We start from the raw sequence: 25,503 nt of genomic DNA, 5'->3' as shown, positions 1-25,503 counted from the left end.
GGCTTGAGAATACTGAGCAAGATGAAAGGATGGAATTTGAAACCGCAGATGTGGTATTCTCAGGATTGTTGCCTGTGCCATGCATCAGTGAGGGTCAGAATAGTAAGTTGTGGCAGATGAATGCGTGGCTGAAGAGTTAGAGCAGGGATTCAGATTTGTGGATCATTGGGATCTTGACTGGGGAAGGTATGACTTGTTCAAAAAGGATGGACTGTACCTGAACTGGAGAGTGACCAATATCCTGGTGGGCAGGTTTCCTTGAGCTGTTAAGGAGGGTTTAAACTAGTTTGGCAGGGGGTGAGAACCAGAATCTAAGGACAGAAAATGGGAAAGAAGGTGGAAAGGATAATACAACATATTGTGGGTTTGTAAGGGAGGATGGATAAATGTAGTCGATGGATTTGAAATGTGCCCATTTCAATGCAATGAGTATCAGGAATAAAGGATGCATGGAATTACAAGATTGTACCATTCCAGCGACTTGGCTGACGCAAAGACAGGATTGGCTAATACAGGTACCTGGGTTCAGATGTTTTAAAAGAGATCGGATAGGATTAAAAGATGAGTGAGTAGCATTACTGGTCAGGGATAGTACCCCTGGTGTAGAAAGAGAGAATACTATGGAGGGATTGTCTATTGAGTCGATGTGGGTGGAAGTCAGAAATAGGAAAGGAGCGTTCATCAGCATCAGAATTTATCATGAACATGTCACGAAATTCGTTGTCTTGTGGCAGCATCACAGTGCAAACATTTATATAAACCATCTTACCAAATAAATAAATAGTGCAAGAAAAGTCAAAGTAAGGCAGCTTCTGTGGTCCATTGTTCATTCAGGAATCTGATGGCGGAAGAAAAGAAGCTGCCTTTATGGTGCTGAGTGCTCGTTTTCAGACTCGTGTACCTTTTTTTCGATGGTAATAGAGTGAAGAGGGTATGGCCTGGGTGATGGGGGGTCCTTAAGGATAGAGCCCACTTTTTGTTTAGACACGGCCTGTTGTAGATGTCCTCAGTGGAGTGAAGACGGTGCCGTGATACCAGACAGTGATGCAACCAGCCAGAATGCTCTCCACAGTACACCTGTAGAAGTTTTCAAGAGTTTTCGGTGACATGTGAATCTGATCAAGCTCCTCGCAAAGTATAGCTGCTGGCGAACCTCCTTCATTATTGAATCAATGCGGAGGCTCCAGGATGAATCTTTGGAAATTATGACACCCAGGAATGTGAGGTTATTGACCCTCTCCGCTTCTGAGCCCTTGATATGGACTAGTTCATTTTCTCTTGACTTCCTTCTGAAATCCACAATCATCTCCTTAGTTTTGCTAAGTTGAGTACAACATTGTTGGCATGACACTACTTATCTAGCTGATCTATATCCATCCTGTAAGCTTTCTCATTGCCATTTGTGATTCTGCCGACATCTGTGGTGTCATCAGCAAATATGTAGATAGCATTGGAATTATGCCTGGCCACACAGTCATGGGTGTAGAGTAAGTAGAGCAGTGAGCTAAGCACGCATCCTTGAGGTCCACCTGTGTTGATCCTCAATGAGGAGGGGATGTTGTTTCCAATTTGTATTTACTGTGGTCTTCTGATGAGGAAGTCAAAGATCAAATTGAAGAGGGGAATGCAGAGGCCCAGGGTTTGGAGCTTGTTGACCAGCACTGAGGGAATGGTGTTGAAGGGTGAGCTGTAGTTTATGAAGAGCAGCCGTGTGTGTGAGTTGATGTTTTTTAGATGATTCAGAGTCTGCTATGGAGCGAATGTGATAATAGGTGAATTGTAGTGAGTACAGACCTTTGCTTTGTGTTAATTCTGGCCATGACCAATCTCAAAGCATTTCATCACAGTAGATGTTACTGGGCAATGGTTGTTGGGGTAGCTCATTCTTCTCTTCTTGGGAACCAGGGTGATTGGTGCCCTTTTGAAGCAGGAGGGAACCTTCAACTGCAGCAGTGAGAGATTGAAAATGTCCGTGAACACTCCAGATAGTTGGTTGGCTCAGATTTTTAGAGTTGTGGATGCCTGGAATGCTTTGCCAGGGTATGTCATCAGGGCTTGATGCCTTGCGAGGGTTCAACCTCTTGAATGGTGTTCTGACGTTAGCCTCAGACAGATGTCACAGTGTCCTCAGCCTTTACAGGGATTCTCATAGCATTGTTGAGTTCTCCTTCGCAAAGCAGGCATAGGTGTTCAGGTAATCGGTAATGAAGCATCACAGCCATCTATAGTGTTCATTCTCACTTTGTAGGATATGATTGCACTCCTATAGGGAGTGTATTGGGGGTTCATTGTATTGGAAGTAATCTCTTGGCTCCCACAGAGCCCTTGAAACACTGAGGAACAGATTAATAGGCAGATTTTGGAATGGAGCAGAAATAACAGGTTTATTATTATGGCAAACTTCAACTTCCCAATTATTGACTGGGACCTCCTCGCTGCAAGAGGAGGTTAATGGTCAGATACTTAACAGTGTGGAAGAACAGAGGGACCTTTGGGTCCAAATCTGTAGATCTCTCAAGGGTACAGCAGAGGTTGATATGACAGTTAAGAAAGCCTATGGTATGCTGTACTTCCCCTTTTCACTACCTTATCAGAAAACCCAAGTGCTATAATCTTGTTTCAAATATAGTCTGTCTTTACTGTCTCTGTTGTTCATGTGATTTTCGAACCATGTTTAGAATGAAATTGAAGGGATCTTTTTTTCTCAGGCATTCACAGGAAGTATACACCTGTACTTCTTTGGTCAGTTAAAATAAATTGGATTTTTTTTTGGTTGACATTCATGTTGATAATTTACTTTGTGTAGAAGCTACAATAAAAGATACAGGAGTAACCATGCCAGCGCCACCAGGCTGAGGCACAGCTTCTTCCCATGGGCAGTGAGAACGCTGAATGACCAAAAGGACTGCTCACTTTGACCATCCGAAACTCCCATATTTACAATTTATTTTGGTTTACTTGTCCTGCATTTTTATTATTTACTGGTGTTGTCATGTCTGGTTGTGTGTCTGCATGTTCTGCGGGTTGTACTTGTGCAATCAGATGACAATGAACTGGACTCGGCTACAATGATGGACTGTTTTAGCTTGAACTACTGTTTTCAGAAAGTACAGGTAATGACAGACACAGTTATTTACCGAACCTGAGAACCAGCTTTATTCAGCCTCATTATACCTATACTCCTCTTGGTGCCTGCCACATTGACCACCGCCAGTGGGCTGATATTGCCTCCAACCGTGCATCTTGGCGCCTCACAGTTCGGCGGGCAGCAACCTCCTTTGAAGAAGACTGCAGAGCCCATCTCATTGACAAAAGACAAAGGAGGAAAAACCCAACCCCAACCAACAAATTTTCCCTTGCAACCGCTGCAACTGTGCCTGCCTGTCCTGCATCGGACTCGTCAGTCACCAACGAGCCTGCAGCAGACGTGGACATACCCCTCCATAAATCTTCGTTCGTGAAGCCAAGCCAAAGAAGGAGAAAGAAGATACTGCACAACCTAAGTGGTTATGGTTATAATACTGGTCTAAGAAACCAGAGTCCTAGACTAATGTTGCTGACTGGTTACATCACAGCCTAGTTTAGAAAGATGTGTGCCCAGGAACAAAAGGCTGAAGAACATAGCAAATCTAGCAAGTCCATTTCTGTGCGATACTTCCTCAAGAATGCATCCAACATCATAAAGAACCATCAACTTGTTCATAATCTGTTCCTGTTGCTCTCCTCTGTTAGAAAGTATAGAGGATGCCTGAAGTCCAGCGCCCACAGGTTAACGTGCAGCTTTTTCCAATGTTAAATCAGACTCTTTAACGTCCCCATACTACTCAACCCAGAAGCTTCTCTGGGATCATATTAACTGCAATATTGAAGGTGCATGTTTCCTCTTTCACTGACTTCCACTGTGAATAATATTTTTTATATTTATTATCTCTTTATTCTCTCTTGGTGTATTGTAATACTTTATATCTAAACTCGATGGGGACCAATATCCTTGCCATGGGGAATTTAAACTGAAGTTGCAGGGGGTAGGAAACAGAGTGCCAGAGCAGAAAGTACAGTAGTTGAGCGAAAAAAATTTAAGCCTGCAGACAGATTGAGAATGGTTATGTCAAACTAATCTTAATGCTTCTCTACGATTACCAAGTGGCCTGATGAAGGAAAGGGTGTGCATGTTATCTACATGGACTTTAATAAGGCTCTTGACAATGTCTTACCTGGGAGGTTGGTCAAGAAGATTCAGTTGCTTGGTAATCAGAATGAAGTAATAAATTGGATTAGACATTGGCTTTGCTGGAGAAGATGGAGGGTTATGGTAGATGATTGCCTCTCTGACTGGAGGCCTGTGAATAGTGGTGTGCCTCAGGGACTGGTGCTAGATCCATTGCTGCTATTCATCTATATCAACAAACTATATGATAATGTGGTAAATTGGATCAGCAAATTGATCGGGGGTGTAGTGAACAGCAAGGGAGGCTTTCAAAGCCTGCAGTAGAATCTGGACCAGCTTGAAAAATGGCTGCAAAATGGAACTTAATGTGGGCAAGTGTGAGGTGTTGCTCTTGGGGAGGACAAACCAAGGTAGGGCTTGCACATTAAACAATTGGACATAGTTGAGTGCGGTAGGACAAAGGGCTTTGGAAATACAGCAATATAATTCCCTGAAAGTGACGTCACAGGGAGATGGATTGTAAAGAGAGCTTTTGGCATATTGGCTTACATAAGTCAAAGCACTGAGTACAGGAGTTGGGATATTATCTTAGTTGTATATGGCCAAGTATGGAGTATTGTATGCAGATTTGATATTCATAAGATTGAAAGAGTGAAGAGGACATTTTCAAGAATGTTGGCAGGAGTTGTTGGGTAAGCACCTCTCCTCTTGTATCCAAGTAGCACCTTTTGCTGGTTGGCCAAAGTTTCATCTTTATTCTGAAGCTTTCCTGTTCTTATTCATTGAAGAATGTCTCAGTAATATATCTTTATCTCGAATGGACGTTGTGCGACTGACTAAGTTCCTCCAGCATTTGTATTTTTTTAGTGCATTCACAGCATCTGCAGACTTTTGTATTACACACTAGATTAAGACTTTATGCACTGGAGTGTTAATGAATACCAGGAAATTTGATAGAAGTATACAAAATTATGAGGGTTACAGATGGGGTAAATCAAAGCAGGATTTTTACACCGAATTTGAGTGAGACAAGAGCAAGAGGGCACAGGTTAAAGCTGAACTTCTTAACTCAGAGGGTGGTGAGTGTGGATCGAGCTGCCAGCAGAAGTGATGGATGTGGGTTTGATTTCAACATTTAAGAGAAATTTGGATAGATACATGGATGGGGGGGTATGGAGGGCTATGTTGCGGATGCAGGTTGATGGGACTAGGCGGAAAAATAGTTTGGCACGGATGAATGGGTGAAAGAAACTTTCTGTGCTGTAGTGTTCTATGGTTGTATTGAAGACAGTATATCTTGTGTACCACTTTGGCAAAAGCAAGAAAAAAAACTTCATTGTACTTGTGTTACTCCAATTATTGAAGGGTAAGATCGTTTCAGTTATTTAATTATATAAATTTTGCATTGAGATTTGGTATCAGTAATCCGATATTTTTTTTTAATATAACAATTAATTTTTTTTTTGCTTCCTTATCTGGTCTGGAAATGATCAAAGGTTTATGGCTTGTGTGAAATTGAATAGCACCCCAGTTAATTGTGTGAATGTGCATTGCACAATAAGAGTACCTACACCAAGGACTACAGCAGTTTAGAAAAGCAGCACCTTCCCAGAGGAAGTTTAAATTTGAACAGTAATTGTTAGCCTTTGTTGACAGTACAAGGTTTGTGACTCAATGTCTAGTAACTAGTATTTTTTTCATTATAGTATATTTTGTGTTCCTTGTACTGCATAGAACATCATTTGAAGAGCGTGTGAAACAGGAAGAAAAGTCTGGAAGGCTCCAGTTGTCTGATACCACTGTCGGCAGTAAACAGTTAACATTTGCCCTTAAAAAGGTAAGCCAATTGCACAATCTTTACAGTATGATTGGAATATTTTTAGAAGAATAAAGTATCATATTTGACAGTATACAAGACCCATGGGCATATAAGCGCCACCCCCCCACCCCCCCCCCCCCCCCCCCGGGTTAGTGGGAAATGTTAGGAAAAATTTGATTTACAGGTAAATCTTGGGAAAAACATGCAACCAGGATGATGGTAAAACTCATTTTAATAATAATACTGCTGTAATTAACAAGAGAAAACCTTTTACAGGAGAACATAAAACAAGTAACTATCATAAACAAAAACACAATAAAAGATTTGGGAAACATCAAAAACTGTAATCATCTTCAAATCCTGAACATTTGTCAGTAACAGCACTGTCAAAGCCCAAAAACTCATCATCACTCCTTCTGGTATCGCCATCTTCAAATAATGCATCGTCTTCAGTGCCATCAAGGGAATTACTAATTCCACACTTCTTAAAAGCCTTAACAATAATTCTAGCTCTTACATTTTCCCAAGATGTTTTCACCCACTCACACAACTGTGAAATGGTGGGACGTTTCACTCTTTTTTTTTTGAAACTTTATTTATTAATTTTAACATATAAAGAAAGTCAGTAATTCACATACAAAAAAAAATACAAAACGAAGTAATACAAATACAAAGTAACATAATTAATACAATACCAATCTCAAAATCTCCCCCTGACAACTAAAAACTAAGACTAAAAGAAAAGAAACTATTTTTAACCCCTAAACCCCCCCTCCCCACCCCCACAATAAAGAGTGAAGAATTAATAGTATAATAAGAGAAAAAAAATTTTTTTTAAATATCTTAAAAAGAAAATCAATATATATATTTAAAAAATATTAATTAAGTATTAATTATTAGTCCACAAAATTTTTATTATATAAAACTATATATAAAAAAACAAAAACAAACATAAAAATACTTAAAACGAAAAAAAGCCAACTAATAAAAAAAACTAAAAAAGGAAAGAAAAAAAAACATATATATAGAAAAAAATATATATATAAATGAAAAGTTTTTTTTTAAAAAGAAAAAAAATGAAAAAAAAATGATTAATTCAAACTTATTTAAATTGTATATAATCAATAAATGGGGTCCACTTTAACTCATAAAAAGACATCTTATCTTGTATAGAAAATGATATTTTTTCCATGACCAAACAAAACTTCATCTCTGAATAACACCTATCTAAAGACAATACATTTCTATTCTTCCAAGTAATCGCTATACATTTCTTAGCCACTGCCAACGCAAAATAAATAAAAGAAATCTGGTAATTATCTAATTCTAAATCAATCAACGGTTGCATATTCCCTAATAAAAATATATCAGGGTCTAATACAATATGAAGATTATATAGATTATTAAATACAGATTGAATACCTTTCCAAAATTGTTGTAACCGATCACACAACCAAACAGCATGTAAAAAAAAATACCAGAAACCTGATCACAACGAAAACAAAGATCTGACTTACTAAAACCAAATTTTTTTAATTTTTCGGGTGTTAAATATAATTGATGTATAAAACTATAATTGATCATCGCCAATCTAGCATTGATCAATTTTCGAACACTGTTACGACAAATTTCAGACCAATCTTCTTCAGTTATTGTTAAGCTTAAATCTTTTTCCCATTTCATTTTATCTTTATCCCAATCTATTTTACTTTCACATTCCAACAAAATACGATACAAGCCTGAGAAAAACCCTTTTTTGGAAATGAGAGCACGTATTTCTCAAAATCAGTTTCAGACAATAAATTCATTTGGCAACCACATACCTGTTTTACAAAAGATCTTAACTGATAATACACAAATATAGAATGACCACTTATATCAAATCTCTTTTGCAATTCTACAAAAGAACAAAAATGACCTTCTAAAAAACAGTCAGATAAATTATGTATTCCTTTCTCCTCCCATTGTTTCAAAATAGTATTAGATACCGTGAAAGGAACAAGTTGATTATTAAATAATGGTAATCTTCCCGACCACTTATTTTTCAATCCCATTTTATGTAATTTACTTGTCCATAAATTCATTAAATGTTTCAATATTGGTACATCATAAGTTCGTAACAAATTTTTATTCCATCGAAATAAAAATTCATTCGAAAATTTTTCAGAAATAACTGCCAATTCTATCTGTGCCCAACTAGGCGTTTCTTGTGTGGCCATTAATACGCTAAGAAATCTAAATTGAGCTGCTTCATAATAAAATTGAAAATTAGGTAGTCGTAACTCTCCAAATTGAAAATCCCACATCAATTTTTTTCAACGCCACCCTAGGGAATTTTCCTTTCCACAAAAAATCCCTAATTACCTTATATAAGTCCTTTTTGTAAACAACAGGGAATTGATTGGAATAAATATTGTATACGAGGAAAAATATTCATTTTTATAGAATTAATTCTTCCTAATAAACCCAAAGGTAAATCTTTCCATTTAACTAAATCTGCCTTAATCTTCTTCATTAAAGGAAGATAATTAAGTGAATATAAGTTTTGGCAATCAGTATTAACATTAATTCCCAAATATTTAATTTGTTTCGTCCACTTCAAATTCGTAATATTTCTAAACATTGAATAATCATCTTTACTAATTGATAAAATTTCACTTTTAGTCCAATTAACCTTATAACCAGATAATTGACCATAAATCTCTAAAGAATCTTGAAGTGCTGGCAGAGAAACATCAGGATCCACCAAATAGAGCAAAACGTCATCCGCAAATAAATTTATTTTATAATCTTCATTCGAAACTCTCATACCTTTGATACTTTCATTCTGACATATTAATTGTGCTAAAGGTTCAATAACTAAAGCAAACAAAGCGGGTGATAATGGACATCCTTGTCTAGTAGATCTTGTTAAATTAAAAGATTCTGAAAGCAAACCATTAGTAACAACTCTAGCTTTCGGGCCATTATACAAAGCCCTAATCATACCAATAAATGAGGGACCAAACGAAAACTTCTCAAGTACTTTAAATAAAAACTTCCACTCTACTCTATCAAATGCCTTTTCTGCATCCAATGAAACCACCATTGGATAATTCTTCTGAGATTTAGATCTATTTATTAAAGTAATTAATCGTAAAATATTATCCGAAGCATACCTATTTTTAATAAAACCTGTTTGATCACGATGTATTATCTTTGGTAAATACTGAGCTAACCTATTAGCCATAACTTTAGCCACTATTTTATAATCTACATTTAACAATGATATAGGACGGTAAGAAGCTACCTGTAAAGGGTCTTTATTTTTTTTGGTATAACTGTAATTATAGCATTAGAACAGGACTCAGGTAAATGAAAAGTATCATAAAGTTGTTGTATTACATTCTTAAATAAGGAAGATATATCAACATAAAAACTCTTATAGAACTCAATAGAAAAACCATCTCCACCAGGCACTTTTCCATTTGGCATATCTTTTATAGCCATTTCAATTTTATTATCCATAAAAGGTTTATCTAACTCCTGTCTATCTTCTTGAGTTAACTGTGGTAAATTAATATTTTTCAAAAAAGAGTCTATTGCATCTTCTTTTATCTCTTTACATTCAGTCAAATAAAGTTTTTTATAAAAATTACAAAATTCATCATTAATTTCTTTTTGACTAAAAGTAATACCCGATTTATTTCTAATAGCTGATATAATCCTAGATAACTGTTCTTTTTTTAATTGCCAAGCTAATACTTTATGAGCTTTCTCACCCCATTCATAAAATTGATTTTTTGAACGATTCAACAGACATTCAAATTGATATGACTGTAACTTATTATACTTCAACTTTAAATTAGTTAATTGGATCTTTTGAAATTCAGTAGCTTTCTTTTGAAATTCTTTTTCACACATTGTTATTTTCTTCTCCAAATCCTCAGTTTCTCTAACTCTCTCTTTCTTCAATTTAGATGCATAACTGATAATTTGACCTCGTAAAAAAGCTTTCATTGCATCCCACAAAACAAACTGATCAGAAACAGAATGAACATTATTAGCAATGAAATCCTCAATTTGTTTTTTCAAATAAACAATAAATTCTGGCTTTTGTAGTAACATAGATTTAAATCTCCATCTTAAAGTATGTTGTGTAACTTGAGAACTTTGATATTCCAATAATAACAATGAATGATCCGAGACTAACCTTGCCTTATAATCCACAGATATAACTTTATCCTGTAAATGTGCCGAAATTAAAAAATAATCGTCTTGAAAAAGAATTATGTCGAGAAGAATAAAAAGAAAAGTCTTTCTGTGTAGGATTAAATCTACGCCAAATATCAACTAAATTCAAATCTTTCATCGTATTAGCCATATGTATCGCCATCTTTTATTTCTTAATTACCTTTGGATACTTATCTAATAACGGTTCTAATACCATATTTAAATCCCCCCCAATCATCACATTGGAATTAGCTTGTCCCAATAATAAAGATATTTCTGTAATAAAAGCAGAGTCTTCAACATTTGGGGCATAAACATCAATCAAAGTCCAAGCTTCATTAGAAATCATACAGTTCAACTTAAGTAGTCTTCCTCCATTTTTCTCCTCGTCTTGCAATTGAAACGGTAAATTCTTATGTACCAAAACCGCAACTCCTTTTGCCTTTGAATTAAATGAAGAATAGAAGACTTGTCCAACCCAATCCTGCTTAAGTTTCAAATGTTCTTTATCTGTCAAATGAGTTTCCTGTAAAAAGGCCACATCTACTTTAAAATTTTTTAAATAAGCAAGTACTTTCTTACGCTTTATAGGATTATTCAAACCCTGAACATTAAGAGAAGCAAACTTAAATTTCGACATATCTTTCAACAATTAGAAAAAAAAACCCCAACTCTTTCCCCTTTACCCTCTCTTAATACAATCAAAAAAAAGAAAACAAAAAGGAAAAAAAAAATTTTTTTTATTTAAAAAAAACCCCTTCACTCTTTAATCTGATAATACAAAAAAAGAAAAGAAAAACCGGGTAGGAGGTTAAAAATACCTCCTCCCGTCTAAACCGCACAATGCGGTAACTCCCCAAAAAAAAATGGGTGTGAGATAACTCACACGTAGCTGATGACTGCTGGAAAATACTGCCCATCCAGTATTAAAAGAATTTTCTTTTAATCAATTTAATCTCTACGGCCACCCTTATCTCCATCTCTTCTTGGGGATCATTTCCCTTCTTCCATCTCCAAATTTTTCTGAACAATTTTATCTCTCTTATCTCCCTTATCTCCATTTCTTCTTGAAAATCGACTCCCTCCTTCTGTCTCCACCCCCTTTGGAGACCGTGGTGGACTACGTCTTTCTTGAAATTGCGTAATTGACAAAGATTGAGCAAAATCCATAGCCTCCTTAGGATTATCAAAAAATTTGGGTTGATAACCATCTTGAAAAATCTTCAATACTGCTGGATATCTAAATGTTGCTTTATATCCTTTTCTCCATAACACTTCTTTCACAGGATTAAATTCACGCCGTTGAAACATAACTTCTTGACTCAAATCCGGATAAAAGAAAACACGATTATTTTCGACCAACAAGGGGGATCTTCTTTGTTGTGCATTTCTTATAGCCGTGCGCAAAATTGTCTCTCTATCGCAATAATTTAAACAACGAACCAAAACCGATCTTGGATTTTGTCCTGAAAAAGACTTTCTTCTTAAAGCTCTATGGGCACGTTCCAAAATTAAACCGTCCGGGAACTTATCCCGTCCTAACACCTGCGGGATCCATTCAGTAAAAAATTTTCTTGGATCCGGTCCTTCCATACCTTCTGGTAAACCAACAATTTTTATATTATTCCGTCTAGATTGATTTTCTAAATAATCAACCTTTTTCATCAGATTCTTATTCTGAATTTGTAAATCTTCAATTGTTTTATTTACTTCTTGCATTTGTTCCTGTACTATATCCATTTCATGATCAACATCTTCAAATTTTTCTTTCACTTCAAGCTTGAAAGCTCCATAATCAGCCATCTGTTTAGTGATAGTTTCCGTCAAAACCTTAAGCTCAGTATTAGTTTGAACTACAACTCTGGATAATTGCATCATTGTAAGATGTATCTTGGTTTCAAAATTCTGAAAATACATATCCATTTGAGTAGATTCAACTACAATAGGCTCCTGCCGTTTCTGTTTCACTGAAGGATCTTCTATTTCTTCCCTCATTTTAACTTTAGCAGTTTTTCTTATAGTTTGGCTGCGTGTAGAAACCCCTGCCACAGCCTCCTCAGCAGTATCTGGAGGTCTGTGGCTAGGGATATTCTTACCCCATATTTTATCAAATACTTCTTGTAAATCGGGTTTTAGTAAAGTCTCCTTTGTTAATAGTACATCTTGCAGCACTGGTGCTTTATCCAAGGTTAAATCTCCACTCCCTGATTCTCGCACATGCGCCCAGCTAGCCCTTTGTTCTAAGGGCTGCCGGGCTCCATCTTCAAAGAGTCCTACGGACAAAGAACTGGACTCCGCTGCCGAACCTCGGATCTCCTCCCCTGGGTCCATCTCGCACTGTAGTCTGGCTTCCCGTGTGCAGGTAGGCTTGGAATCTTTAAGTCCTGGAAAATGTAGTTTCTTGACAATCTGTTGTCGTTTTTTTTTACTTTTCTTCAACAACTGTACCATCAGGGATTAGCCTAACAGCTCTAACTATTTTTAAACTTTTAAAAAGTTTTAACGGGCATTTCTAGACAAAACAATAACAAAGAGTCGGGAGAGGACTGGAAGGCACGTCTGATCCTTATGCCATCTTGCCACGCCCCCCCCGGACGTTTCACTCTTCCTGCTTGTGTTAGTTCATGGTCCTTTTCTACCAGCCATTTGTTCCATGCTATTTTTAAACGGCTTGTTTATATACACATCTAAAGGCTGCAATTGGCTCGTCAAACTACTAGAAATAACAACTATCTGGGTTTTCAGTTCTCCTGCCTTGTTTTTAAAATGGCTTCAGTTCTGTGCGCCCTGAATTGATCCCAGAAACAAAGTGCAGCTATTTTTAAGAGTCCACTGGAACACCTTAGTCATATTTTCTGTAATCATAAATTGATTCCAACTTGGTCCATCCAGCCTTTTGGATGAACATGAACAAACACACAGCGTGGTATTTTTTCTTTGGGGTTGTGTCTTTCTTTTAAATATTGCTAACATCAGCAATGAACTACCACATCTTCTGAGTTTTTAAATATTTTATGTTAGTTTTCACAGACTTACAAAATCCAATAAACAAAACCATTCATGTACATATGCTTACCCAAAGTCCATATTTGCCCCAACCCCCCCCCACCCCCCCCCCCCAACCCAATGACAGCAAATACCATTCCAAAAACTTATCTCGATCCTGTGAAAGAAATTCTAACTCTTGCTTTGAAGGAGATTTTTTATTTGGAGTTCTTGTTGACAAAAAGTACCTGAGCATTTGGCAATGAAAATGTCTAAAATTGATAAGATTTGCTCTAAGGGAACCATGGATGATGAAACAGGTGAGACAACTAGTCAAGTGAAAGAAGGAAGTATACATTAGATATAGGAAACAGGAAGGCCTCATGAGAAGTATATGGTAGCTAGGAAGAAGCTTGAGAAAGGACTTAAGATAGCACAAAGGGGTAATGAGAAGGCTTTGGCCTGTAGAATTAAGGGGTTCTATGTGTTTGTGAAGAACAGAAGAATGACCAGGATAAAGATGGGGCTGCTAAAGGATAAAGGAAGCAACGTGCCTAGAGGCTGTGGTTGTGAAGATTCTAAATGAATACTTTGTGTCAGTATTCACAAGAGAAAAGGATCACGATGAGGTCGAAATTGAACAGGCCTATTTGCTGGACAGCATGGAGATTAAGGAAGTGGAAGTGTTAGACCTTAAAAACATCAAGATTGATAAATCCCCGGGATCGGACACTATACACCACAGGTTGCTGTGGGAAGTGAGAGAAGAAATAGCTGAGCAGTAGCTATGATCTTTGGGTGCAGGGGAGGTGCCGGAGAATTGGAGAATGACAAATGTAGTCCCCTATTTTTAAAATAAATAGTAATTGGGAGAATCCTGGGAATTGTAGCCTGGTGAGTCTTACGTCAGTGGTGTGCAAAATAATGGAGACGTTTCTCCAGGATAGGCTCTGAACATTTGGAGAAGTAAAACGTAGTCCAAGATATTCAGCATGGCTTTGTGAAGGGAAAGTCGTGCCTCACGAGTCTAATTAAGTTATTTGAGGAGGTAACAAAAGAAATTGATGACAGTAGGGCAGTAGATGTGGACTACATGGATTTTATCAGAGTATTTGACAAGGACCCCCAGGCGAAACTCATTCAGAAAGTCATGAGGCAGGGGGGCGTGGCAAGATGGCGTAGGGAACAGACGTGCCTTCCAGACCTCTCCTGACTCTGATTAATTGTTTTGTCTTTAAGTGCCTGTTAAAGTTCTTTTAAAAGTTTATAAATAATAAGAGGTGCTGAATTAATACCTAATGGATTATATGCAAAAAAAGTAAAAGAAAACATCAACAGACTGTTAAAAAAACTACATTTTCTGAAATTGTCTGAGCCTACTTGTTTACAAGAAGCCAGGACTCAACGTAGAATGGATCCAGAAGAAGACGTACAGAATTCGGCATTGAAACTCCGTTTTGAACCGGTAAGGCTCTCTGAAAGTCGCACTCAGCAGCTTTCAGAACAAAGAGCTGGCCGGGTGCCAGTATTTCACACAATGGCCACTGCGAGTGCTGTTACTGAGACTTTGACAGTTGAATCAGCTGGGGCGCCATCAGCTGGAGAGTTAAAGAGCTGTCATTCGACTGCTACAGTGGTGGCGCTGCAAAATGCATCTTCAATTACAACGGTTTTTCCAGACATCGATTCAGTGAAGATGATTAAAGAGATTTGGCTTAAAGATAACCCTGATCTTCAGTCTCTTGGCATTGCTGGGGGGACTTTGAGAGGGATTTTTATACGAAGTCAAACTGCTAGAAAAGATACTAAATTAAGGGAAGGGACAGAAGATACTGTGGTCTCTAAGGAACAGCAAGATCCCATTATGCCTGAATCTACTTCTGTTGAAATGTCTGTTAAGGATCTTGAAGATAAGATATATTCTGTATTGAGTCACTTAGCTAATTTTGTGAACCTGTTTATTTCCAAGATTAATGCGATGGCGGAAGCCATTAATGGAGCTTTTAAGCTTGAAACCATTGAAAGATTTGAAATGTGTGATCAAGGTTTAGTCGATGTACAGGATCAACTGCAAGATGAAAATAGAATAATTGAAACATTGCAGATCCAAAATAAAAATTTAGCAAAAAAGGTTGATTATTTGGAGAATCAATCTAGACGGAACAACATGAAAATTTTTGGTTTGCCAGAAGGCATAGAAGGACCAGATTCAAGAAAATTTTTTTATTGAATGGATTCCACGAGTGTTAGGACAGGATAAATTCCCTGAAGGTTTAATACTGGAACGTGCTCATAGAGTTTTAAGAAAATCTTTTTCAGGACAGAATCCAAGACCTGTTCTGATCTGTTGTTTAAACTATTGTGACAGAGAGACAATTTTACGTACGGCTATTAGAAATGCCCAGCAAAATAGATCTCCTTTGATGGTTCAGAATGATCCTGTTTTCTTCTATCAAGATTTGAGTCAAGAAATTATGTTTCAACGACGCGAATTTAATTCTGTGAAAGAACTGTTGTGGGGAAAAAAGACATAAGGCAACATTCAGGTATCCTGCGGTACTGAAGATTTTTCAGGGTGGAAATCAGCCAAAGTTCTTTGACAATCCTAAAGAGGCTATGGACTTTGCTCAGTCTCTACCAATCATGCAGTTTCAGGAACGATGTAGTCCTTCAAGGTCTCCAAAGAGAGTAGAGATGTAAGGTGGGATCCAGATTTTTAAAAGAAATGGAAGCAATGGTGGCCGAAGTGGTAACGTTGATTTAAAAAAAAAAAAATTTTTTTTTGAGAAGAGTTTAAATAGTTTAAATAATGATGATAGTTTAATGAAATGGGAGTTGGGAGAGGGAACTGGGTGGGCACTAGTTTCCAGAAGTCATGAGCTACCTGTGAGTTATCTCACACCCAATATTTTGGGGGAGTTACCGCTTTGGGCGGTTTAAACAGGAAGAGGTAGTCGTGACCTCCGACCTGTTTTTTTTTCTTTTTAATTTTCGGGTTAAGAAGTGAAGGTTTTTTAAAAAAAAAACTTAAATAAATAAATAAATAATTAACTCTTTTTGTTTTCTGATTGTAATTGAGAGGGAATTAGGAGGTTTTTTTCTCTTTTTTTTCCCTTTTTTGGGGGTTTTTTCTCTTTTTTTCTCTCTTTTAAGAGGATGATGTCATAGAAGATAATAAGTCAAAAATTGAGGATGTTGAATTAGATGAAGAGGAAGATGAGGGGAAAGGTGATGAGAAGAAAAAGAAGAAAACCAAGTACAAATACATTGAGGGAGAAGAGTTTAATAAAATTAAGTTAATTTCGATAGAGAATTTTGAAGATGTTATAAATGAAGAATATGGAGAATTTTATGAGTTTGAACTTTTCTTTTTTTTTCCTTTTTTTTATATAAGGGGAAGGGAAGGGAATAAAAAGTTTATCTGATTGTTTTTCTAAGGGATGTTTTTGTTCTCTTGATGAATTATAAAGGAAACTTGGTATTAATGGAAATTCTGTATTTATGTATTATTAATTATGGTTTTTTGTATAACAGATATGTGGTTGATATATGATTTTAATATTTGAACTTAGTTTTAAAGTGGATTTCATTTGTTAAATACATGTATTATGTTTGATTTAAATATATGTTTATGGGTATTATTTTAGTATTGATATTTTTTTTGTTGTTAGTAATTTTTTTTGTTGTTAAGTTTTATCCTTTTTTGTAAGTGGGGTTTTTTCTATTTTATTTACAACATTGTTAATTAATTCTTCACTCTTTATTTTGGTGAGGAGGGTTGGACTAATTTTAAATTAGACGATTAATGTTGTGTTATAATTATTGGGGGGGGTTAATTTAACATAACATAACAATTACAGCACGGAAACAGGCCATTAGGCCCTTCTAGTCCGCACCGAACCAAACACCCCTTTCTAGTCCCACCTCCCTGCACAATGCCCATAACCCTCCATCTTCTTCTCATCCATATACCTGTCCAACCTTTTCTTAAATAATACAATTGACTCCGCCGCCACTATTTCTCCCGGAAGCTCATTCCACACAGCTACCACTCTCTGAGTAAAGAAGTTCCCCCTCATGTTACCTCTAAACCTCTGCCCCTTAATTCTTAACTCATGTCCTCTTGTTTTAATCTTTCCTCCTCTTAATGGAAATAGTCTATCCACATCCACTCTGTCTATCCCTTTCATAATCTTAAATACTTCTATCAAATCCCCTCTCAACCTTCTACGCTCCAAAGAATAAAGACCTAATCTGTCCAATCTCTCCCTATACTCTAGATGCTTAAACCCAGGTAACATTCTGGTAAACCTTCTCTGCACTCTCTCCACTCTGTTTATATCCTTCCTATAATTAGGCGACCAGAACTGCACACAGAACTCCAAATTAGGCCGCACCAACGTCTTATACAATCTCAACATCACCTCCCAACTCCTATATTCCATGCAATGATTGATAAAGGCCAGCATACTAAAAGCCTTCTTCACCACCCTATTCACGTGAGTTTCTACCTTCAGGGAACGATGTACCGTTACTCCTAAATCTTTCTGCTCTTCTGTATTCCTCAATGCTCTCCCATTTACCACGTATGTCCTATTCTGATTCTTCTTACCAAAATGAAGCACCTCACACTTATCAGCATTAAATTCCATCTGCCATTTTTCAGCCCACTTTTTGAAGCAGCCCAAATCCCTCTGCAATCCTTGAAAACCTTCTTCATTATCCACTATTCCACCTATCTTAGTATCGTCTGCATATTTACTAATCCAATTCACCACCCCATCATCTAGATCATTAATGTATATAACGAACAACAATGGACCCAATACAGATCCTTGAGGCACACCACTGGTCACCGGCCTCCAACCTGACAGACAATTATCCACTACCACTCTCTGGCCTCTCCCTTTCAGCCAATGTTCAATCCATTTGACTATCTTAAAATTTATACCTAAAGACTGCACCTTCCTAACTAACCTTCCATGTGGTACCTTATCGAAGGCCTTACTGAAGTCCAAATAGACAACATCCACTGAGCTACCCTCATCCACATTCCTCGTCACCTCTTCAAAAAATTCAATCAGATTGGTCAAACATGACCTTCCTCCCACAAATCCATGTTGAGTGCTCCTGATCAGACCCTGTCTATCCAGATGTTTATAAGTACTATCTCTAAGAATTTTCTCCATTAATTTACCTACCACAGACGTCAAACTTACAGGCCGATAGTTGCCAGGCTTCCTCCTTGAACCCTTTTTAAATAACGGAACCACATGCGCAATGCGCCAATCCTCCGGCACTATCCCCATATCTAATGACATTTGGTCCCGGAGACTTATCCACCTTTATATTCTTCAAAAGCCTTAAAACTACACCTTTTGTAATCTCTATATTCCCCATATTTACCCAATTTGCTTTTTTTATCTCACATCTCCCAATATCCTTCTCCTTAGTGAATACCGAAGAAAAGAAACTGTTCAATATCTCCCCCATTTCTTTAGGCTCCACACACAGTTTTCCGCTCTGATTTTCTAAGGGACCAATTTTGTCTCTAGCTTTCCTCTTACCATTAACATATTTGTGGAACTCTTTTGGATTAGTTTTCACCCTGCTTGCCATAGTTTTCTCGAACCTTCTTTTAGCTTTCCTAATTCCTCTCTTAAGATTCCTCTTACATTCAATGTATCTTTCAAACATCCCCTTAACTCCATGCTTCTTATATCTAATGTACGCCTCCCTTTTTCTTCGAACCAAGTTTCCAATATTCCTTGAAAACCACGGCTCTCTCAAACCTTTTGCTCCTCCTTTTAACCTAACAGGAACATAAAGCTTTTGCACTCTCAAAATCTGATCTTTAAAAGACTTCCATCTCTCTACTACATCCTGCCCATAAAACAAATTGTCCCAATGCACACCCTGCAAGTCCTTTCGCATCTCCTCAAATCTAGCTTTTCCCCAATCAAAAACCTCAACCCTTGGCCATGACTTCTCTCTTTCCATAATGACATTGAAGCTGATGGCATTATGATCACTGGACCCAAAGTGCTCGCCAACACTAACCTCCGTCACTTGACCCATCCCATTTGCCAACAGTAGATCTAACACTGCTCCTTCTCTGGTCGGCACCTCTACATATTGTTGTAAAAAACTATCTTGCACACATTTCACAAACTCTAACCCATCCAGTCCTTTCACAGAATGTGTTTCCCAATCTATATGTGGAAAATTAAAATCTCCCATAATTACAACCCTGTGCTTATCACAAATATCTACTCTCCCTACAGATTTGCTCCTCTAGGTCTCGGTCCCCTTCGGGTGGTCTATAATACACCCCTACAAGTGTAACCTCTCCTTTCCTACTCCTCAGTTCCACCCAAATAGCCTCCGTGGATGTGCCCTCTAATCTATCCTTCCTAGGCACCGCTGTAATATTTTCCCTGACAAGCAATGCAACCCCACCTCCTCTTGCCCCTCCGGCTCTATCACACCTAAAACAACGAAACCCAGGGATATTCAGTTTTGTTTAGTTTAATGATGTAGTATTCTAATTTTTATTTTATTTTTTATTATTTCTTTAAATGTAATTTTTATTCATGTCATAAAATTTTAAATAAAGTTTTTAAAAAAAAGTCATGAGGCACAGGATCAGTGAAACCTTGGCTGTGTGGATTAAAAAATTGGCTTGCAGGAAGAAAGCATAGAGTATCCATGGAAGGAAGATATTCCGCCTGGAGGTCTGTGACTAGTGGTGTACCACAGGGATCTGATCTGGGACACCTGCTCTTTGTGATTTTTGTAAATAACCTGGATGAAATTGCAAAAGGATGAGTCAGTAAGTTTGCAGATGATACAAAGGTTGGAGTTGTGGATGAAGCTAAAGGTTGTCAAAGGTTACAAGATGATATAGACAGGATGCAGAGTTTGATAGAAAAGTGGCAGATGGAGTTCAATCCAGAGAAGTACAAGGTGATGCATTTTGGAAGGACAAACCAGAAGGCTGATTACAGGGTTAACGGTCAGTTATTTAAGAGTGTGGATGGGCCTACTCTATTCATTTTTTTAAAAAAAGAAAACTAACCAAAACAAAAAAAATCTGAGCATCTTATCCTGAGGGTTACATATATTTTGTAGCTTTTGATTCATACCATAAATCAAAGGTAAGACTATATCTCATCAAGAAGAGTGAGTGTATGTCAAAAGCATTTACATCAAATGAAAATAAGAATAAAAGGTCGCCATGTATCTTCAAATTTCACCAATGAATCAAATACATCATATCTATTTTCTGAACTTTTAAGACATAATATAAAAGCCATTGAAACACTATTGGAGTTCTAGAGTCTTTCCATTTGAATAACATGGCTCATGTGTGTGGACTGTGGAAATGAAAGTTTAAATTTCTTGACCTTTCCTTCACCCTTTCCTTCACAGTCTGAGGAGCAAAAGAGGCGACAGGAAGCTGAGGATGAGCATCACGAAGAAAGGAAACGACTGAGACGTTCGGCAGAACATCTCCGAGGCAAAGCTTCAAAAAGGAAGCAATTCTTCTGAAACCAATAACTGAGTTTCAGGATAGATGGCATTTCTAAAACTACGTTCAAAGCATCAGCAAAATAGAAATCAACAACAAAAGCTTTTTGCAGTGACTTTAGACAAGAAATCATGTCATCTGCTACGTCAGATCAAACCATTTGTTGAAATTTCTGTTTGGGACCTTGGAAATTTGTATTTTTGCAAAACATTCTAAATACCATGTATATTTATCAGATTAGGGTTTTTTAACAAAAATACAAAATGTGTTTCAATATTAATATTCAGCATATTCTTCCTCATCAGCATTTTCTATGGATCGTATTTTATAACTTTAGCATTCTAAATTAAACAATTTTTCGTGTATTGATAGGAATTTTTCCATATATAAATATTGGGACTGTTCTGTGTAATTTACCAGTGTTAAATTTTTTCAAATAATCCTTTTTTAAAAAATGTCACACATCTGGAGTATTACAGCATTCATCTACAGTATAACTTGTGGTCAATTCTTGTCTCATTTTTTTTTAATGCTTTTTGGGTGATTTTTAAACTTCACATTTAAAAAGCCCCTAAATTTTTGTAAGACGTTGGGTTGTTGATGCTACCATTCAAATCCCTTGTTTTCTCTTTTTTTGTTTCCATTTCAATTTCTTCCTCTTGTCTATTCTATTTAGCCTTGTGTTCTCCATGGTAGCTGGCAGTGAGTTGGACATCTTTAAAAGGAGTGGTTCCCTTTTTTATTACATTCCCACAATCTCTGGTATTTGCAATGATTAGTTTTATGAGCAATTGAAGTACTGAACTAGTAGCTTTGAATACAAATGCTAAATAGAAGTCCAGTGTGTTGCTTCCTGCGATCCAAATTGACAGCCATGCTGCATGTCCTGCTAGACAAAAGTGCTGTCCTGTTTGGGGTAGCTTGGACTGTACCACAGCAATCTGCCGGAAGGATCTTTGACAATTTGTGAAATAGTGATGCCTGGCTTCAGTAGTAGTTCTCCATGATGCCTAAGCTTTTATTTTCCTTGGCCAAATCTTTTGCTGGTTGACAGCTGAATCACATAATTGAGGCCCAGAATTGATATGAGCACAAACTTGAAATTTCTGACAGGATTCATTTTCATTACCATGCCCAGAGCACGTCATGATGAATTTTTTTTGTTTCAGATTGGTGATATGATGTACATGTACACAATCCTTTATCCGGATATCTAAAATCCGGAAAGCTGCAAATCTGGCAAGTGGGGACCGGCGGTTGGGGGGAGTAGGCCGGGCGGCTGAGGGACCGCGGTTGGGGGGGGCCGAGGGACCGTGGTTGGGGGCGCGGCCGAGGGACCGGCGGTTGGGGGCGCGGCCGAGGGACCGGCGGTTGGGGGGCGCGGCCGAGGGACCGGCGGTTGGGGGGCGCGGCCGAGGGACCGGCAGTTGGGGGCGCGGCCGAGGGACCGGCGGTTGGGGGGCGCGGCCGAGGGACCGGCGGTTGGGGGCGCGGCCGAGGGACCGGCGGTTGGGGGGCGCGGCCGAGGGACCGGCGGTTGGGGGGCGCGGCCGAGGGACCGGCGGTTGGGGGGCGCGGCCGAGGGACCGGCGGTTGGGGGGCGCGGCCGAGGGACCGGCGGTTGGGCAACTGCAAGGGGGTGGGGGTGGATACGGTAGTACAATGCGGGTGGACTTTCCGAAATCCGGAAAAATCCGAAACACACTGTCCCCTAATGGTTTCGGATAAAGGATCGTGTACCTGTATAAATACACTTTAACCAGCAATACTTCTGGTAAACTATAAGGAATATTGTGAAATACTCATCTGTGCAATTTGCTTCTAATATACCTGACAGCAGTAGTGGAATTTGTGATTGGCACACTGTGAGAAAGATTACATGTTATTTTTTTTTTTAATTTTTAAAAATTAGACATGCAATACAGTAACAGGCAATTTAGAATAAAGTTTCTTAATTTAAACTACAGAAAACTTGTACAGCATAATTTAGTATACTATAAACAATACAAAGTGTTCCTTTTATTCTATAATAGAACATGATGCTGTACATGTTAGTGGGTGTATCTATTGAGAAAATTAATATCTGAATGAATGTTTAGGAAATATAGATATACAACAGATGTTTTTTAGGTATGTTGGAACACAGCTGCTCACCAGAACCTTCCTTTCTTTCTGAACCGTTAAGTTCTTTTCTCCTTTTATCTTCAAATAGATGTACAATCCTGAAAGTTGCTTCCTAAAAATATATATTTTTCAATAAGCACTTTTGACAAAAGTATGAAAGAAGTGTACCTTTTCAATCAACTGTTTGTTCAATGCTTATAAAAGCTTTCACCTTCTGCTGCCTAAAAGAGCTTTTCTACACAGCTATTGTGATTCAAATAAAAATAAAATCAGTTTCTTGTAGAGTTCTAAAATACATGAAAGCAACAGGTTCTTGGGGGAAAAAAAAATATATATATATATGTATGTATATATATATATATATATATATATATATATATATAAATAAATGTAGCCCCCACCTGTCTGTCATTCTAATGGGAATATTTTTGGTCCTGATCCAGTAGGCCATTAAATGATTCAGATGCCAAACGTGAACTTACCCAATAAGACACGCTACTAATCTACTGTCCCTGCCTCTTGCTTTATGCTGTTGTAATTAGCCTTTCCCCAAATTAATACTTCGATGTTTTGTAACGTCCATAAATGTTCTGAAAACTGACAGTTTATGATCAGAGTTTCCAGCATGCTCTCCCACTGAATTTCTGATGACCTATTCAGACTCATTGACCAATACAATGGAGACACGGACGACAGATGCTCAAAACTGGAGAAAAAAATTGAAACTGGGTTTTAATCCAAATTGTCCATTTCCTCACAGATGCTGCCTGATCTACTGTTCTCCTTTAGCAATTTACATTTTTTCCCCAGAGTACAAGATCTAATATAATGCCTCAAACATGGAAGTCTGCAGATAACATGAATGTAGTAAAAAAGCACAGAAACATTGGAAGAACTCAGCTGTTCTCACACCATCCATAGGAGGTAAAGATATATTACCAAAGTTCCAGTCCTGAACCCTTCAAAGTACAATGCAACTCTGATCAACCAAAATTGTAATTTCCAAAATCCTCATTTATCCAATATTTTTTTTTTAAATGGGGATTTCAGAAATTCTCATTTATCTGAAATTTTTCACAGCCAAACTGACCTCATGGTTTGAAAAAAATTCACTTGATATGAAATCTGAACGATGATTGTCTTTGTTTCAGGTAACTCCATCCCCTCTCTTTCCATTTCTCCTTTACCTTCCCCTACTGACTTTTCTCTCCCACTCTCCCTATCAAATTACATGCCACTGTCTCCCAGCCACAAGTGGTCAGAAGAATCCTTTGTCCCAGCGTCATCAAGGAGAGCAGCCTCCCGGGCAGGAGTGGGACCTTGGGCTCAGTGGTGTTCCCTCCCCTCCCTCCTATCCTCTTCACTCCCTCCCTCGGCACACCGTAGCTCCCAACGCAGACTCCAAACCCTCCCCTTGGCCTACTACCATGTGCACACACTGAACTCACCGATGTACAATAAGCCTAGGGGAGGATTTGGAGTCGGGAGTTCTGGTGACCAGGGAGACAGAAGCCTGCCAACTCACTAGTAAATGTTCCATTGGCCCAGGAAGCCTCCCCGGGGATCAGCGACAGCAGTGGAGACGTGTCGGGGATTGGCGGCAGCGGTTGGGAGGTCTTGGTGAATGGCAGCAGCCACCTTTTTAGAGAATTAAACATTATTTTAATGCTTTAAAAAAACTTCCCTTGTTGTATCAATGTTTAAACAACAACAAACAAATGATTTGCAGTTACTACTGGGTAGTTATCCTAAAAAAATGTTTATCTGACATAGGCCCGGTCCTAACCATTTCATATAATCTAAGTTGTACTGTACAAACAAAAAGCAGGCAGGCCTATCAAGAAACCCTCCTAGATCCACATAGCAAATACTACCCATCTTTGCCTTTAGCACTAAGGAAGTCCCAGCCTATATTGGAGAAATTTATGTCACTCAATCCAACATTTTTTTTCAATCTGCCTATATATCTGTTCCTCCATCTTTTATTGGTTATTGGGAGACCAATAAAATAACCTTATCATAGTACTTGTGTTTCTTATTCCTGAGTTCTTCTATATTGCCTGACTGACGAGTCCTCCAGGATGTCCTCTGTCCACCGGTGTCATTCTCCTGATCAATAATGCAATTGCCCCACCTCCTTTAATGATGTTTATTTGCATGCACCTTGTACCATGTACATATGCCTGAAATTCTTGCTTATTACAGCTGAACAGGTATTTACAAAGGAAAAACTATAATAGTAAAATAATTAAAGGACAATAAATGCATAGAGTGAAAATAAGTATCTTACAATAGTGCAAACCATCAGTGTACCAAAGGGAGATTTAAGAGTGACAGCTATTGGAAAGTATTCTTTAACCTAGAGGATTCTGTACCTTCTGAAGGTAACAAAGAAGAGGTTGTGATACCCTCCATGATGTTTGCGACAAATGCACTCCCCCCCCCTGCTTTATTTGCCCCTGTGCTCTACAGTTTTAAATTTGTGATCGTACAATTCACATGTAATTAAAGTGAACATTCCAGAGTTTATTCAGGGTTATTTGTATAAATTTTGGTTTGTTTGCACTTTTTGAATGAAATCCTGTCATTTCAGGGCATTATAATATTTGAGACGTTTGGCTTCATAGGTTTGTGAGTGAAATAACTTCTACTTTGGAAAAAGGG

At 37.9% G+C, this 25,503-nt stretch overlaps 1 protein-coding gene across 1 annotated transcript in view; it reads left to right on the top strand.

The window, feature by feature from the left end:
• The window catches only part of nol10 (nucleolar protein 10), a 102,509-nt gene extending 81,514 nt beyond the window's left edge, over positions 1-20,995 (top strand). The window contains exons 20-21 of the mRNA XM_069886294.1: positions 5,903-6,005; positions 20,616-20,995. Coding sequence (XP_069742395.1) covers positions 5,903-6,005; positions 20,616-20,735 — 223 coding nt within the window. The 3' untranslated portion in view covers positions 20,736-20,995. The remainder of the gene's footprint in view (positions 1-5,902; positions 6,006-20,615) is intronic.
• Positions 20,996-25,503: the final 4,508 nt, after the last annotated feature.

The sequence above is a fragment of the Narcine bancroftii genome, chromosome 6, assembly GCF_036971445.1.
Source record: "Narcine bancroftii isolate sNarBan1 chromosome 6, sNarBan1.hap1, whole genome shotgun sequence".
Taxonomy (NCBI): domain Eukaryota; kingdom Metazoa; phylum Chordata; class Chondrichthyes; order Torpediniformes; family Narcinidae; genus Narcine; species Narcine bancroftii.
The sequence above is the reverse complement of the archived record's forward strand: the minus strand, read 5'-3'. Positions and strand labels throughout refer to the sequence as shown.